The sequence below is a fragment of the Myodes glareolus genome, chromosome 17, assembly GCF_982192425.1.
Source record: "Myodes glareolus chromosome 17, mMyoGla1.1, whole genome shotgun sequence".
NCBI lineage: Eukaryota > Metazoa > Chordata > Mammalia > Rodentia > Cricetidae > Myodes > Myodes glareolus.
In genome coordinates, this window is record NC_142042.1 from 7,294,980 (window position 1) to 7,312,889 (window position 17,910).

At 37.2% G+C, this 17,910-nt stretch overlaps 1 protein-coding gene across 2 annotated transcripts in view; it reads right to left on the reverse strand.

The window, feature by feature from the left end:
• Adgrl4 (adhesion G protein-coupled receptor L4) overlaps positions 1–17,910 on the reverse strand; it is an 89,954-nt gene that overhangs the window by 9,072 nt on the left and 62,972 nt on the right. For both annotated transcript variants that reach the window (XM_048453605.3, XM_048453604.3), the window contains 2 exons: positions 16,943–17,163; positions 16,756–16,822 (listed from right to left, as the gene is read on the reverse strand). In XM_048453605.3, the coding sequence (XP_048309562.2) occupies positions 16,756–16,822; positions 16,943–17,163 (288 nt within the window). The remainder of the gene's footprint in view (positions 1–16,755; positions 16,823–16,942; positions 17,164–17,910) is intronic.

A 17,910-nucleotide genomic window follows, 5' to 3' on the forward strand; every position in this document is an offset into this window, starting at 1 on the left:
CAACATTACATTGGCTCATACTGTGCAGCAGCATCTACTTCTGAACATTATTTCTTCATTCTTATGCCCATAAGTTTCTTTAAATGATGTTTTATTGATCCATAAACCACATGAAAATAATCAGTATTATTTAAATACTGTATTTAATTTACAGTATTATTAAAAGGTGTTTAAAGGCGTATGGCTTCATGTATGTATGGAAGGAAGTGAAGTTTAATGTACAGTTTACATGGAATGGGGATATATTTTATAAGAACACCTTGCCAATAAGTGTAAAGGGCCTGAACTAAGGTAACAAACAGCACCTTAAAACAAGTTAACATGAATTCAAAACTTCTGATAGCAAGAAAATCTTTGTGATTAACCCACCCTGAGTTCAGATGATAAGTAGACACTGGCATTTGGGGTTAAATAAATGGAACTACATTATTAACACTATGATTATGTGGTGCTATCTATATGGTTATTATGGAATTGAGAGCTTGAGTAATTTTTAAATACAAGAAAAACATTCATGTTGATCTTAATGAATATTTTCATTTTCTCATTAGCATCTACCTAAACTATTTGAAGGTTTTGTAAGCTATGATTCTGATACAATCATGAAAGACCTGGCTTTTGTAGTTTTGTCAGTTATGGTTCCTTTATTTTTTTACCTAAATGTTAGTTTCATGCACAGGGGCTAAGGACCTATAAATGAACATTCATTGTTGAGTTTTTGCCTTAAAATTTAGACTAGTTTAGAATGCTGCCGCAGAACCCAGGATACCTATACAGAGATAAACTAGAAACAAACCCTAGATGGCAAACCGAAATAACTCTAAGGTTTAAGACTGTGTTAGAACACAGACAAGAAGAAAGCCATGTGTGTTAATCAATGTCATGAGCAATTAACACTGAAGAGAAAGTGTTAGTTTAAGGTTATCTTCATTTGCCCTTGTAAGTGGTCTTTGTCTACACAGTAATCTATTTTTTAACATCAGTATCTCAGCATTTGAAATATACATTCTGTTTGACATTCTACTGAAATAACTCCTTAAGCAGTCTTTTTATTCTTTTAAATTTTTTACTAAAAGGAAATTTAAGTAGGCGAGCAGAGAAGAGAGCAAGAAAGAACTCTGAAGGACGTGGACCTTCGGATACCTTCAACCAAAGGGCTTTGAATCTACAGTTCAAAACGCAGCATCTCAACCAGTCATTTCCTTTTCTTAGTCTTTTCTCAATAATTGATGAAGCCATTTATATGCTGATTCCAAATCTCATGGAAAAGAATGGGAAAATTTCTTTTGCTCCACCTTTAAACTCATACTTTAATTTTTCATTATATCAAATAAAATCAGGTTAATTTAAGACTGTGTCATGATTACAACTCACATGTCCTTTCAAATAGTTTTAATATCTTTAAATTTACTGGTACCAGACAAACAAGCTTATGTCTTGAACAAACACAGGTTCCTATTCAACTACTGGGTATCCATATAAAGCATTTATTCCTTTCCAAACCGTAGACCACTTTATAAATGATGAAGCAGTTCAGTATAAGAACAAAGAGACTGTGCTCCATTAATTGTATATTAGCAAAATTAGAATCAAAGGGTTGTTGTCTTGTCTTCTGTTCAATCTTATGTTTATTGTTCTTTTCCCCAGTTGGAATAATCTCTGAAAATGCCTCAGTTAAATTGTCAATCATACACTGTATCAGAAAACCTGTGGTGTGTGATAAGCAGAATGTTTTCCCAAGATTTTTCATACTGTAGTCCTAGCATCTGTGAGTATGCTACACACATGCACACACACACACACACACACACACACACACATACACACACAACGATGTTTCAGGTAGAACGAAGGTTGTAGCCTCTCAGATAAACAGATGACCTTGGATAATACCAATAGACCCTGTCTAATCATGTGAGCCTTGATGAAGAAAGAAGTCTAGAGAAAAGAAAGCAAGAAAGAGGAAACCCAGTGGAGAAATGGAGGCAGAGACGCTGGCTTTCAAGACAAATGGGCTATTGTGAGGGTCTCTGCAGAGCCTCGACATGCAGAGAGCAGCCCCTTCACACAGCCAGCCAGGATCCCAGGCTTCAGTTCTACAGTCACATGGGACTGAGTTTGATCAAGAACATGAAGGACATGGAAACAAGCTCTTCTCTGGAGCCTCTGGTAGGGCTGAAATCAGAACAGATAGATAGATCCTTAGAACAGTTGATCAACACTCTACACAGACTTATGAAGTATGGATTTGAGAGACACAAGGGCATTTTGTGTCCTAAAACTTTTGGTTATTTTTCTGGAACCAATGAAAATGGGGACTAAGAAAGGCAGAAATCTACAGGTGTGTGTATTGTATACATACATACATATATGTATATACATGTATATATGTATCATGCATGTACATTTAGCATAAATAATCAAAGGCCTTATGATTATGGGTGATTATTAATTATATTTAAGTAAAAATTGACAGATACAATATACAATTATTTATCATTAGCTCCTGCTTATATCGATATTCTATATATTTAATTAATAATCAATTACATAAAGTTGACCTTGCTTATTATTTGTAAATTATACTCCTATGTTTCTTAAATCAAATGACTAAGATGAATTATACTGATAACTGACTTCCTCTGCACTGTCACCCATGCAGCTGTTTCTTTCTAGCTCCTCCCAGTCCCCTTTTTGTACTTTGATGCCCAGCATTGCCTGGGTGCTAAATATACATGTTGCTTGCTAACTTCATTTTCAGAAACACGATGTGTATTTTGTGTAAGTGTGCTCCATGCGATATTTGGGACACACGCAACTCATTATTTATCTAAAATTCAATTATCTTGATGCAGTTTATTTTGCAGGTTAACTCTGATTTTTACAAGCTTTCAAATTCAACCCCAAATTCCTGCAACACTGAGGATAGGACATCTTAGAGGAAATCCCAAGGTTGTCTCCCTTTCCACAGAGGCCAATTTTTCAGTGTAAAAAAGTGTGTCAAAGTTTGAGGGGATAAATTTTTAGATCCTGTTGTAGAGCCTCAACATACATCATACATGTACGTTAAAAGACTTCCCACATTCTCTAAAATTAGGAAGTGGGTAAAAGGTCATAAAGCCCTGAGTACAGGAAAGAATGCACACAGATTTCTTAGCTTGCTTTAGCTTTGGGTATGCCTCATGGTACTTAGGAAAGTTATGTCAAGAAGCAATGAATTGGGCTGATCAGCACACTTGTCAAAAAGTCATCGTTAGGAACTGGACTTGTGCTTCAGTTAGCAGAGTGCTTGTCTAACATCCACAAAATCCTGGGTTCCATAGCCAGTATCACATAAACTCACTTGTAATGTCAAGACAAGAGGCAGAAGGGTTAGACACTGAAGTCTTCCTCAGTCACATAATGAGGCTTGACTACATGAGATCTTGTTTCTAAATAAATAAAGTAATGGATAGAAATAAACTCTACAAATCTTAGTGATAAAAAGAAGTAAAAGTCTGCTTAAAGTTCACAGACACGATGACATCACAGTATGTGCTGCCCTGGTCTCAACATTGTGCAGTCAACTGAGTGACCTCTCTCCCACATCGGCTGGAACAACACTGTGCGCTCCATCTGGTTTAGTGCTTGGCTCAGAATAGCTACCTCGGGAATATCTACAAAGTTAAAAGCTATTCCTCCACCGAGATTCCAAAACCCACCCGAGAGAGAGTAGACAACAGAGAAAAGGAAGGACAGTGTACAAGTTTATGACAAAAACAGCTGTAGATTTTCAAACACATTGGAACATCTGAAGCCATCTGCAAACATAATGGGTGCATTCAAGAGGGCTCTGAACATCATCCCAAGAGAAGATCACCAACAATAGACCACTCTGGGACAATGCATGCCTTCTGATGTTACACTAATCTCTTGAGGCTGACAAGTAATAGACAGCAATGTTTTCCCAGTAGACAATGCCTGCTGGAAAATGCACTTGGATGAAGAGTTGATCTGGGATAATGTATCATTTTACAAGTACTTAAAATGACTGTAATACTGAGATTCAAGAAATCTGATAGAAATACCTTTTAAACACCAATATTCATTGAGCGACTACTGTTTATGAGCTATGTGACACTGTCCATGATACCTTAATTCTCCTTCTATTACAATTATAAAAGTATAACTAATGATGATTTTATTAAATTTATTTTCCATTTAGGACACCAGAATTACAAAGAGATTTAACAATTCACCTGAGATTATGACTAGGAAGGACCAGAGGCAAAACTCATTCCTAATAGGCTAGAGTTTATGCTATCAAATGTTTTATAAAACTATCAAACTGCAGATAAATACCAACAAGGAGACACTAAGGCAATATTAAGACTCGAAGAGGTGATTCACACATACATTGACGTCAGTTCATTATTGGTTTATGCTCATTCAAATTGTTCAAAACATGATAGAGCCTGCTGATGGAGACTAACACACGTGCAAAGAGAGCTGTCCTTTCCTGAAGGCAGGAATCCACTCAGTGATCCAGGGGTCATAGAGTGTGTCATGGGGTTTTCCACCTGACACACTCTGAGTATGTTTTGCTTGTTCCACTGGTGTGTGGATGTGGATGTGTGAGGTGAAAATAGTCTAAACAGAATCTTAGCACAGCAACTGATAATTTTCTAAGCATAATTAAGTGTTTGCCCTTAAACTGGGAGTGTCTCTGTTGCCCTCATGTTTTCTGAGCAGTTTGAAGGCACAGGTCACACAAAAGTGTTCTTCAGAGTTTTGTTCCTCAAGGTAACAGGTTCACCTTCTGCTGCTTTTCTCTCTACTGCAACATATTATAACGTGTGTACATGGGCATTCGGGTCACATTATCTACCTTTAATAAGTGATCTCAGTAACACACATTGATGAACTTTACATGCTCAGAGGGCATTGTGGTCAAACAGCACCAGTACCAAATACACACATGAAAAAATATAAAATGAATATTTCCCTGCTTGTAGAGTAAACAGTTTTGCAAGAGTTTTTGCCAGCCAGGTTGCAAGAGTTCTCCCAAGCCAGCCAGATTGATCTCTATACAGATCTGATCACATTTGATACAACGAGTTAAATTGTTGAGAAAGCATTATGTGACATAAATTTAGATTCATTTTCTAGTTGTATTTAAGATTACATAATATTTAGTTCAATACATACCTTCTCATATGTCAAATACATGTCTAGAAGTGTCTGTACATGTGACCTCCTAATTAGTCATTTGAAACATCTTGTTCTATTGGAGAAAAGGGCTATTCTTCATGAGATAGCAAGTTAACTTAAACAACACATGGAAGAAAATCTAGTGGCAAATTTAAGTGCATTCTTCCTACAAATTTAAGTAATGCCAGTAAATTCAGTAAATATTCTAGACACAAGAAGACAACATCACTGAAGACATGAAGGGGAATTGGGATAGTCACCGAAACATGAGCATTAAATACACGTTTGTGAGGCTGAAACTGAGGGAGCCTTCTAAACAAAACAAAAATAGGAAAGCATCTCAGAGGCTTGTCTAGGTAAGCTCAAAACTCTGAGTTCAGTTCAAGCAAAAAACAGTAGCAGAAGAACACACTCTACTTATTTATATATTTTAGTTACTGCATTTATAATAAAATAAAATGTTATTTTCAGATAGTGAAATTTAAATATAATGGAGTATATATCAAATGTATGAAATATTTTTCTTTCATGTTTAATTTTTTAACTTTTTCAAGAATGCGTCATAACCTACACACTCTACGTAATGTCAGGCAATGTGCATCAGTCAGTAAATGTGTAGGGTTTGCTAGATGTGAGGATTCATTCTCTAAAGTGTACACTTATGGGGGACTAAACTTCCACAAAGAATACATAACTCCTAGAGCAGCATTGGAAGTCCAATTCCAGGCCTAGGATCAACCAGACAATTTGTTAGGCTCTCTTTATTTTGCTATCTTCATACAAAAGCCTGATAAATATTAATGTTTATCTTACACATTTTTGTCTGAATAAAAGTATGCAGTTAGTGTAAGGTTTTCTGAATTGTACTCAACAAATAGTATTCAACAAACAGTGAATCAGTAATGGTTCTTCGTCTGTAATCCATGACCCATAAGGAAAAAAACACTGCTTCTACATTTTATTTTTAGAGTCTCAAGGTCAGGAATAATGACTTGAATCTAACAGGCTCAATATTTGCATGTTATGTAAATTAAAACATTAAAATTAATTAACATTCATATGCTATATTCAAGTTACCTTAATCGTCTGTATAAAAAAGCTATCAAATGACCAAATGTGCAAAATAACCGAACAATTAACTGAACAAATGTGCAAAATAATCAATTTGTCTCACATCTTGATGATTTTACTACAAAAGTTTCTCATTAACATTAAATTGTTGGAAGATAACAGTAGAACCAGAGACACAAGTCATCAAAGTGTAATGAAGCTGCAGCATAGCAAAGTTAGGAAATATTCTCAGAACATTCTCTAGACCCTGCACATGGCCCTTAAACACCAGAATGAAAGAAAGTGAAAACCAACACATGGTAAATTCTCAGAAGACAGTGATCCTCTGGTAAGAACTGAGTCAGGGATGGGTGTGCAGAGTGGCAGCCAATTCCCCTTTCTGGACTTTATGGATAGACAAGGGGCATCTTCACTTTGACATCTATCAGGAAAAATGGTGGACCTATGATGCATGCTCTTTAATGAGGCCTGGATACAAGGATAAGGCACAACTAAGAGCTTTTGAAATGCAGTTGTCGGGATATTTCTTTATTAGGGTATTTCCTCCTCCCGCCTCAGCTGGTTTCCTGTGTTAGTTGATTAAGGGCTCTCTCTCCTTTGCTATGGCTAAAATTTTATTCTAACAATGATTATCTTTGACAATAAAGGAATTATTTATAGTTTGTCATGTATCCATTAGAAATATTTTTACACCAAAAGGTTTTTAGTTTTAAAATATTTTATTAATTTAAATTAGAATAAAAAATAAAAGGAGGGAGAAGAGAACGGAATATTTGTAAACCGGAGGATAAAGCAACCCCTGTGACTATAAGTGGATGCCATAGACTCATTTTTCTAGTTGGTTTTAACTGTAGTTAGTCATAGTCCATGGACATGGAGGTGAAGGAGAGAAGCTGGGTGTGAAGCTACCACAGTTGTTCACTTCACTGTCACAGCAGAAGAGAACCTATCCAGTGACTTTTCTTTCTTGTTGGTTTCAGAAATGAAAAGTTCTCCTTGGATACACACTTGCAGAATAAAATGTGGCTGGAGGTTAGTAGAAACAACAGTACTTTACATAAGCGTGTACAGTTACTTGACTATTCATTAGACGTTAAGACACACTTTGCATAATTAAATTCAAAGATATAATATTCAAATCATTTCCAAACTTAACTTTTTAAAGATTTTTTGTTATTTTTAATTACGTGCATGGTTGCATACATAAATGTAGGTGCTCCTGACGACTCAAGATGTCAGATCCCCTGAAGCCAGAGTTACAGGTGGCTGGGAATTATCTGACTTGGGTGCTGGGACCCGAAATTGGGTCTTCTGGAAGAGCAGTACACATTCTTAACTACTGGGCCATTTCTCTAGTATCCCACCTCTGGAAAGCTAAGTTTTAATCTAAAGAGTAAAATGGAAATAATATAATTTTTTCCCAAATTATAATATTTTCCTTCTTATTTTTAAATGATATTCATATTCTTCTAATGCCATTTGCAGTAATTGTGTTGTAGAGTCACTGTCACTAGCCTCATATCTGTACTAGAGATGCAGGGCACAGAAAGGACCTCTGAATGCTTCCTTCACTAATCATGCTGCCTTTGAGACCTCTGGCACTGCCTAGCCAGGACCTTACTTTGTTCAGATGAATTTAAAACACCACATTGCATGTTTTAGTGAAAACACACCATAGACAGGCTCCCTGGCCAGAGACAATAATCCTTCTTAAGAAGAAAGCAAAGTAAACGTGACAGATTTTAGGGAAAGTTTTCAAGTGTTATGCTTGGTTTCTTTCTTTCCATTTCCTCTGTGGGAAAAGAATGAGCATGTTTGAACAAATTCGTCTTAGTGTATCACTCACTTCCTCAACAGCACAACTTCAGTGTTTGCTGCATGCTCAGCCTGAAGAACAAAACAGTGTAGAAAAACCCACAATAATTTCCTTTCACAGACCTTATAGTCACCCAAAGAAGATAAGTACTGACCAGCCATGAATCAGATAGTTAAAGAACTTACACACATTGTGAATCGGGGAAAGGATTCCCAGGAAGAAAATACAGACTTCTCATTTTGAAAGTATAAGCAGAATATTTGCTCTAGGCCAGTGATTAGACACGACCTCCTTTAGGCAATTTTTGAATTGAAGTATACAAGATAAGTGGGACTTAACTAGGAGAAAAGATGAGAAGGAGTTGAGACAAAGCGATTTCATATGTAGAGAGAGGATGCCGTGGAAGGACAGAGGTGACATACCCAATAGTCAGTGTAGCTGAGCATTGAGAGCCACTGTAAGAAACCTGACCAGGTGGGTTACAAGACGCGATGTATCCTATTGAAAGGTCTGCATGTCCTTGTTTTCCTGGACTATTGAGCAGTGTTCTTTTCAGGTTGGCATTCTGTGTAAATTACATTGATTAAACTAAGAGAGATCTGATGTAGTCTACTCCCAGCTTCTGCTGTATCTACAGGGGTGCCCTATGCAAGTGACATGCAAAGTACTTTCCTTTGCATGTGGTTCAACATGCATGGAAGGGAATGAGCAATACCCACTTCTATTTCCTTATACTTTGCCTGTACAAGGTAGGTACCAAGTTCACAGAAACATACTCAGCTATTGGTGGTTTAGTAGCAGAGATTTGGGATGGCCATTATGGTCAGTCACACAGGATTTAACTGATGTGGAGTCTGTGCTTACATTTAACTACAAGTAGTTTTTTTGTATAAAAAGACCAAAAGAATTTTGGAACAGAGCTGTTTTGTAGATTCCCTACACAAAAGCACTAATTTTAAGTATTTTAAAGGCCACTATTACTCTCAGGAGGTTCCATGGTTTGGAGATAAACTAACAGGCTACTCTTAGAAGAAATCCTGTGCAAAGTTATTGACTGGTTCCCAAGAACAATGTGAAGGCAAAAAAGACGGCAATAGAGTGCACACAGCTGGAGTGGGCATTGCTCAGCTGCAGACCGGCTTGCACAAGTGCCCTGCGCTACTCTCAGAGTGAGCAGAATATGTACTTGTCTCTTGACTAAATTAAACAATTTTTTAAAAATTCATCATGAACAAATTCTTGAAGGTTTTGTGACTTAGATTCGAGATAATATAAATGATTTGCTTTATTGTAATCAATCCACTTACAGAAATTTATCTGCTTCTTAAATTATAAATAGTAGAAACCCTCTAGGCACTTCTAAACAGATAAGTCTAGATTATAGTACCAGAGTGCAAAATTCTTGCGAAATCTGATCTACCAAATGCTGTTTCTATTTTTATTTTCATGTGTTGCAGAAGCTTCTGTGAGGATCAACTGAGACATATTAAAAGGTTTTGTGAAGATTAAAAGATTATGCTAATGTACACCAAGTACTAATTCTAATGACTGTGTGGACCTACCAACACTGTTAGTGCTTTCCTCTTCTGGGCTACACCATAGAACAGGTGCTGCAGAAGGATGCTCCCAAGGGAGCATTTGCGATCAGCATCATTTTAGACAATTTTTTATAATTGGGTTCGAGAGACTTGAGGTACTTTTTAAAAACATTTTCATTTTATCTCTAATTTTTACAAGTTTATCTAACTCTTTTGAAATTCTCCAGTGAGTCCCAAAAGATTATCTTTGAAGGTGTTTTCAGTAACAATACAACTCCTATCTATGAGAATGTATCGAAAACCAGCAATGCATCACTTATATTGTGCATTTTACCTCTCAGAAGGCCCTCCACTTTGTCCCTTTAAAAAAATTCTAGTTATCTATTGTTCAAGGAGGCCAGAATAATATGAAAACAAACACAACGTTGCAGACAGTGAACTACTTATTAATACATAGTATACAGAAGGGCTATTAAAGTGCTTTAAACCCCAGACATCACTGGAAGTTGGAACAAAAGACATGTTGGCACTAAATTGAAACTTTCAATAAAAATGGTGGTCTGATTGTCACAAGATTAAAATTAAAAATTAGTAGCATTACCTAGTAGAGCTTTAGTGTGGTTATTTTATGTTCAGCGCCTACTTTTCGACTGCAATTTCTCATGTCTGAGCTCTTTGTACGAGAGTACAGCTAATATTAACTCTCCAGTCTAGACTAGCGGCAGTTCCCGGTGAAGGAAACACGGGATATGGTCTTCAGGAGACTATTGACTCTAGAGATGTTCTGGGTTGTCTTCTGAAGGTAGTATCACTACTGGAATCTGGGGAGTAGGACCTGCAGGGGATGCGAACTCCCACAATGCCCTGAACAGAGTGACAATAAAGCTTTTTTTTTTTGTCCAGTGTCCAACAAACCTGTGTTACAGTAAAGAGTTGAACCTCACTGTATGTGGAGCCAAGCCATTGCTCCTCCGTTAAGCATTAATCCAGTTTGGCAGGGCAATCACCTGCGCAAAAGACCACCAATTAGGAGAGCAGGTCTACCTTAAGATGTGTTAAAGAAGAGTAATAGTTCACCGTTTAATGGGATGATGTTCTTTTCCTTCTTAAAATTACACTCCTCTCAGTTTCCCTCCCCTTTTCTCTCCCCTCCCCTCCCTTCCCTTTCTCTCCTCTCCTCTCCTCTCCTCTCCTCTCCTCTCCTCTCCTCTCCTCTCCTCTCCTCTCCTCTCCTCTCCTCTCCTCTCCTCCCCTCCTCTCCCCTCCTCTCCCCTCTCCTCTCCTCCTTTCCCCTTCCTTCTCCTCCCCTCCCCACCCCTTCCTGCCTCCTCTTGTCTCTGTTCTCTTTTACTTTCTTCCTTTCCCTTCTCAACTCTATCCTTTTCCTCCAGGCTGTTGCTGAGATTCACAACTCGCGTGTGCTGCAGTATTTCTTGTAAACTCCTATTAAAATTTTCCTTGAGCTTGTGTTTGAGTCCATTCTTAAATTCCTTAGCAATGAGGCTAAGAACCGCAAGTGGGAACCCCAATTTCTACAGTATTATCTTGTAAGTACAAAGGGACTCTCCTGAGAGTCCAGTCATAATTGGTCTCTTGTAATCCTTTCTTTTTTGTCTTTATTTATTCTAACATCACGATGTTGACAGCACAGTAGGTAATAATGACCAGTATTGGCATAGATATTAGAATAAAAGCTTTCTCATATATTGTTGGCAGGATAAAAAAATCAATTCACATAATTGTTCTAGAGGATAATTATGTAAATTTTAAAACCTGCACATACTTGCATTTCTACCTTCACGATGTGCCTCCTAAGTCTGTCTTAATGGATATGCAGCTGTGGTGGGACTCGGGTTTTTTATGCAACACTGCTTTTTAATAAGGAAGTTCTGGAAGCAAATATTCATCCTTAGGGAAGTTTTAAATACACACTCATAATAAGCAAGCGTAGAAATGGTAAAATTGTAGGTTCTAATGAGGAAAGACAGATATGATATACTGTAGGCTACAGGTAATTCTGTTTTTTTTCCTTAGTTTGCAACTGAGTGTGTTGTGATTATACAACAGAATAGTCTTCTGTTAGAATATAGAGTAAAGATAAAGAAGGAAACATAAATGATCTGACAGAAGTGTGTGTGGACACATACACACACCACACACACACACACACATACACACACCTGTGGGTATATACATGTATATGATTATATATATATATACATATATATGTTCTAAAGAGATATGTTAAGTATAAAATTATCAATACAAAGGCAACCAAGAAAAAGGAATTTCCTCAACTCTCTCATGCTGAGAAAAGCAAAGCCTGGATCAGCCTGCATGAAAATGCCCTTCTCCAAGAAGATTTACGGCTTTACAGGATGGGTCAGGGAAGGGATGACCACACCTTGACATGGACCGCTTACATGTGCATATCCTTGGCCTTCTATTGAAACTCTTCAATATGACCTTCAGGATGACCGCTGGATCTCTTTGTTTCTCTTCCTAGTGTGACCACAGAAAATAGAGCTCCTTTATTTGCTTTCTACACCTAACTTGGCCACTTTAATTGTTTTCTCCAGAGTAGGGGAATAAGGGAACAAGTAAGTGTGTCTTCTTGGGGTATAGATAATGACACCAAGTTCTGTAACAGGCGCAGTCCATTACAGGGAGTGCAGGTGTAAAGTGGAATATACAGTTTTATGGCATTTATATGTTTCTTAATCTTGGGCAATCATGAAATTCAAAATGTAGTAACATCTCAGAACCTGGGTGTGCAAGTCCTACCTTGTGTGAGTTATGCAAATAGTTCATTTTCAGTACTTTTAGTTGGCATTTCTTCAAAAGGATCTAGGAGATTAAAAACAGAAGGACAAACCAGAGGGGAAATGCTACAAACCTGAGTGGTGTGTGGGTGGGGTGAATGTAACACCTTGGGGAATCCTGTGGAAGAGGGGGAAGAAGGATTGTAAGAGTCAGGGGTAATGTAGGATACCACAAGAACATGGGCCATTGAGTCAAGTAATCAGGGCTCATATGGGCTCACAGAGACTGAAGTAGCCATCATTAGGCATGCCTGGGTCTGTACTAGGTCCTCTGTGTATATGTTACAGCTGTTAGTAGTGTTTTTGCGAGACTCCTAAGAGTGGCAGCGGGTATTTCTCCTACTCTTTTTGTCTTATCTTGGGTTTCTTTCCTCCTATTCGGTTGCCGTGTCAAGCCTCTTTATGAGGAGGGCTCTGGCTTGTATTATTGTGTCTTGTTTTGTTGTGTTTTGTTGCTGTCTTTTGAAGGCCTGCTCATGTCTGAAGGGGGACTTAAGGGGAGTAGATCTAGGAAGAAGGGAGGTGGGGAGTTGGAAGGAGTAGGGGAAGGGAAAACTGTGGTTTAGATGTGTTGTGTGGGGGAAAGATTCTATTTTCAATTTAAAAACAGACAGAAAATTCCTTTTGTGGACATAGATTAATTAGTATTTGATTCAATTAAGAAAATCTTATCTAGGTGGTAGTGATTCACATCCTTAATCTCAGCACTTGGGAGGCAGAAGCTGGTGGATCTTTGTGAATTTGAGGCTAGCCTGGTCTACAGAGCTAGTTTCAGGACAGTCAGGGCTACACAAAAAAACCCTGTCTTGAAAAAAATTTTAAAAAAAGAAAAGAAAATTTTACTGTTAAATAACTGGGCATATGTCTATAGGAACATTCAATTGCTATTTAAAAGTGATCTAATTTTTGTAAGCTCCTTTTTATATTTGTTTACTTGAATCTAATGGCTTGTATAGGTTTGGTTAAAAGAACTCAACATCAAAGATTAAAAATATTGAAAAAATATGGAAAGTATCTTTAGCTTGAAGCTCTTCTTCCCAAAGACTTAGAAGTCTCTTTCCCATCCATCTTACTTTCAAAAGCATGGTGGATCCTTTCATGTGTAGTCAGAATGTTAAATTTTTAAATGACATGCTTCTTAGGTAGAATCAACAGCGTCACAGGTTTCTTATTTCTGAACTCAAGGGATCCATCATATTAATAAGGCAATATCTAAGAAAAGACTTTTGTATAATCAATGGAGAAACATGGCTGGTCAAATATCTTAGCATTTAACTCTATCGGACCAGACTAAATGTTAAGTATGTGTGCAAAACAACATATCTCCAATGGCAAAAGGTACCATAGATAAAATAATTCAGTTATTTCTCATTTATATTTTGTCTCAAAGGAATTATATATTCTGACATCAAGCCTAGCATACCCTTGAGCTCTATTCTTAAAACACTAGCAAGTGACATAAAAGATGGCTTGTTCTTGTAGGTGGCATTTAGGATATCATGTATGATGACGGCTGTTAATGGTTCCACAGCATCCATATAACTCAGACATGGCCTGTGCACCATTTAAGGCCTTAACACCATTATCACCAACTACCTATTGTGATTTAAAACTTAACTTATACTTTGATTTACTTTAGAAACAATATTATTTATATTTGTTAAGTTTCTATTTTCTTTATTTTAGTTAACTTTTCTTTTGGCAGCACGTACTTTAAACTACAAACTCTAAATAATAGCAGGCACTTATATTATATTTTGTTATAATTAAATGCTGTGACATATTCACTAACATTTCAATAGCTAGGATCAGCACAGGCACACATATGCTCATGGGGTTGCATTTGATCACACATATTTTAATGCATATGATTTGGGGCTTTGGAAATCCTGTTTCCAAAGTTGTCTCTCTTTTTTTTTTTGACTTTTTAGCACAAAAGGTAAGAATAGGAGAGTCATAACATATGATTTGCTTTTGAATAATTTGGGATTTTTCCCTTTTTAATTGCAAAAGAATGGATACTTTATAAATGATACCTATCATTGCATTGTTGAGTTATTCTGGTATGAATCTCTTCATTTATCCTTTAGGAGTCTAGGACACATACTCCTTCCTTCCTTTCTTCCTTCCTCCCTTCCTCTTTCCTTCCCTCCCTCCCTTCCTCCCTCTCTTCCTTCCTTTCTTCCTTTCTTTTCTCCTTTCTCTTTTGTCATGCTTTATTTTGAGACAGGACCTTCTTCTTTAGTCCAGGCTGATCTGAAATTTCTATGTAGCTGAGGATGACTATGGGGCCCTGATATTCCTCTATCCATGTCTAAATTCTAAGATTACAGTAATGCACCAGTATACCTAGATGTATCTGTTTGTTTGTAGAAGATCCGACGCTTCTGTGTTCCCTCTTCTTTTGTTTTTAAGAATATTGCATAACTCTTTTCCTTCTGCCCTAATTTTCACTCTAGGAAGCACAAAGTCTGCAGGAAACCCTAATCAGAAGCAGGTAGTGGTCTCTGTGCTCACGTGGCTTCCAACTAGGAGACAGTGAGCTCATAAAAGTGTGTTCACCATGCCCTACTGTTCTTGGGTGACCACCATCTTTCCTTAACACTGGTAGCAAAAACAAAAAGTTCTAGAAACACTGCACTCTGTTGTGGCCAAGGACTCCAGCTGTGAACTATCTATACTGAGACATTTGCTGCTCCACTGTCTACAAAAAAAAATATGTGGAGACGCAGGCCAACACAGTTTCTTTGAATTTATCATTGAGCAAGAAACTATTCTGTGGCAGGAAAAAACATTTCCATTGATACCATGTTATATCATTGCATCATCAAAATATGCAAATGTGGCTGCAGAGTCAGGATGACTAGAATTAACTAATTCATTTTGATGTATTAATTAATGGTCTTGGACATTTCATAAGACACAATAACTAGAATGTTTTGTTTCTGAAGAAACCCACCTTCTGGTTAATCTGGGAAAGATCAGCATGCTAGGACTGCAAAGAGGTGAACCAATCTGCTCACTCCAAACTAGAACATTGTGATGGCATTTATTTATACTTTGGAAAGTTTTCAGAATTCAGTTTTAGATTGTCCATGCAGAGTCTGAGTAATCCACTCTGAAGAATCTCTCTCCATTCATAAGCAGTTTTCAAACATGACTTCAGAGAAAAATACTACCCCATCTCGCTCTGGAGAAACATGAACTCTTTTCTTTCAGCATAATTCCTAAATTTCCATGCTCCTTATAAATAAGCATGGAGAATTATTGTTTACTGAACATTCACTTGCTTTGTTGAGAAGAAATTAGTAGAACAGAACACGTAAAATGTCTTCGCATGAAATACTCATATAAAACCCACCAGTGGCGCTTAATCTGTATTATGACATGGACTGTAATACTGGAGCTGCAATAAATTATATTAAATCAAATAATTGAGGTAGATATAGATAAAAGATTCAAGAGAAAGAAGAGAAAAAAGAAGACAGAGGGTAGTTTATGGCCAAATCGTATGGGACAAAGTTGTCCAAAATAGTGTCACAGCTGTTGTCCTAACAATTCGCCTTGTTCTTGCATCTCGTCAGACCTCCCTGACTCATTGACAGACTATTATATTCAGAATGGCTGCTGCAAACTTTCAGCACTCAGAAGTGCTCGTGAGACATATAAAAATGTCTTTATTCAGAATGGAACATATAATACCTGCCAAATTTGTAGGTTTGAAACCACTTTCAATGAGAATTAAAAGGCCTTCTTCCTTGTTGAAATAGGACTATCAATAGTTGACTTGTCGACTTGTGAGAAGTAGTGGTTTCTTGTCTCTGATGTTGCAATTTAGTTTTAAATCACTTTGTGATGACAGGGTACATAAAGACAGCAAAACTCTAAAGATGATGGTCTAATTTTCAAAGATGACCGATCATCGATAAAAGATTAAATAACGTAAACATTTGAAATGCCAGATTATCAAGTGGTTGGCACACTTTCAGTGTTTCAGGAAGCAGAGACACTCCTGAGAAGACAGATGATATGTCTACCATCCTTATTTTACACTATGCAGAATCCTTTCCTTTCTCAAGAAAGTAAATGAGTGGAAATTGCTTTTCACTTATAAGTTATGTATTTTTCTCCATCCTAATTCAATATGTTAAATGGTATCAAATGACAGACCCAAATGTTTATAATCAGTTTTTACAAAGAAGAATTTCTGATTTTAGAAATTTCTCCTTGACCAGAGCTGACCCGTGAGTTCTAATAGCAGTTGTTATATACATACAAGCTGACCCGTGAGTTCTAATAGCAGTTGTTATATACATACCAGAATGATCAGACATGCCGGTCCTATGAAGCTCCAGATAAAGTTGTTCTCAGTGCTCAGCCAACATCTGAAAAGTGAGAGATAAAGTCAGTGAACATGTTGCTTGGACTACAGCAAAACAGCATTCTCAAACATATACCGAGTACCCGAGAGCGTCTTTCAAATGCTCACAATCCATTTTACTTACACTTTGGTGGTACCGTAATACTTGTATCCTAAGGACGCTGAGAATCCAACAACTACGGCTGGGCTGAGATAGCCGAAGATGTAAAAGTTCTTGTGCAGAAACCCTTTGTTGTAGATGAGCCCCACAACAATAAGATACAGGTGTATGCCTTCAATGCACATCCAGGCGAAGGCAGCTAGGAAGAAGTAATGAAGCAGGCCGGCGATGATAGAGCAGACCAGCTACAATGTGACAGACAGGAGAAGCTGTGAGCAAACATTTCCCTCCAAATTATCATAGCATCTCAACTTTCTTCATGAGTGTGCCACTTTACATTATGACTGATTGCAATAAAATATTCCTCTCTACCCAGTCCTGTTTCTAAGATGTGCTACTTGTCACCGATCTAAAAGAACTACCCTTCATCAATGGAAGTGTCAGCAGACCCTGGGACAAGATTAAGCTATTGACTTGTTCAGAGGTTTGTCATTGTTGTGTGTTGATGTTCTAGGATAAACTGGGGAATCTTTACATCTAAACTATCTGTTTCTCGGTGGCCATGTGATGGTTTAAACTGACATCTGTCTGGAGATAATTCTTCTTTCCATTTTAATGAAGTCCAAAGAACGGAACTTATTGTTAAACCATACAAAACAAAGTCAACATCTTGATTTTAAGTGCCGAAATTTAAAATGGATGAATGGGTATTTTACCAAAACATCTATTGCAGAATTGCATCTAGTTGTAAGGTCACTACATACATTTGAGTTATGTTCTAGTTAAACATTTTCAGGAGTATTTACTTATTATTTAGGACTGGAATTAGATTTAAATTTGTTTCATAAAAATGTGTACATTTGTGTATCTGCTTGTTTGTCTGTGTATTATGTACATGTGGTATCCTTGGAGGTTAAAGAGAATGTCAGATTCCTCGAGACCGGACTTAACAGATGGTTTGATTTTCCAGATGTGGGTACTAGGAACTGAAC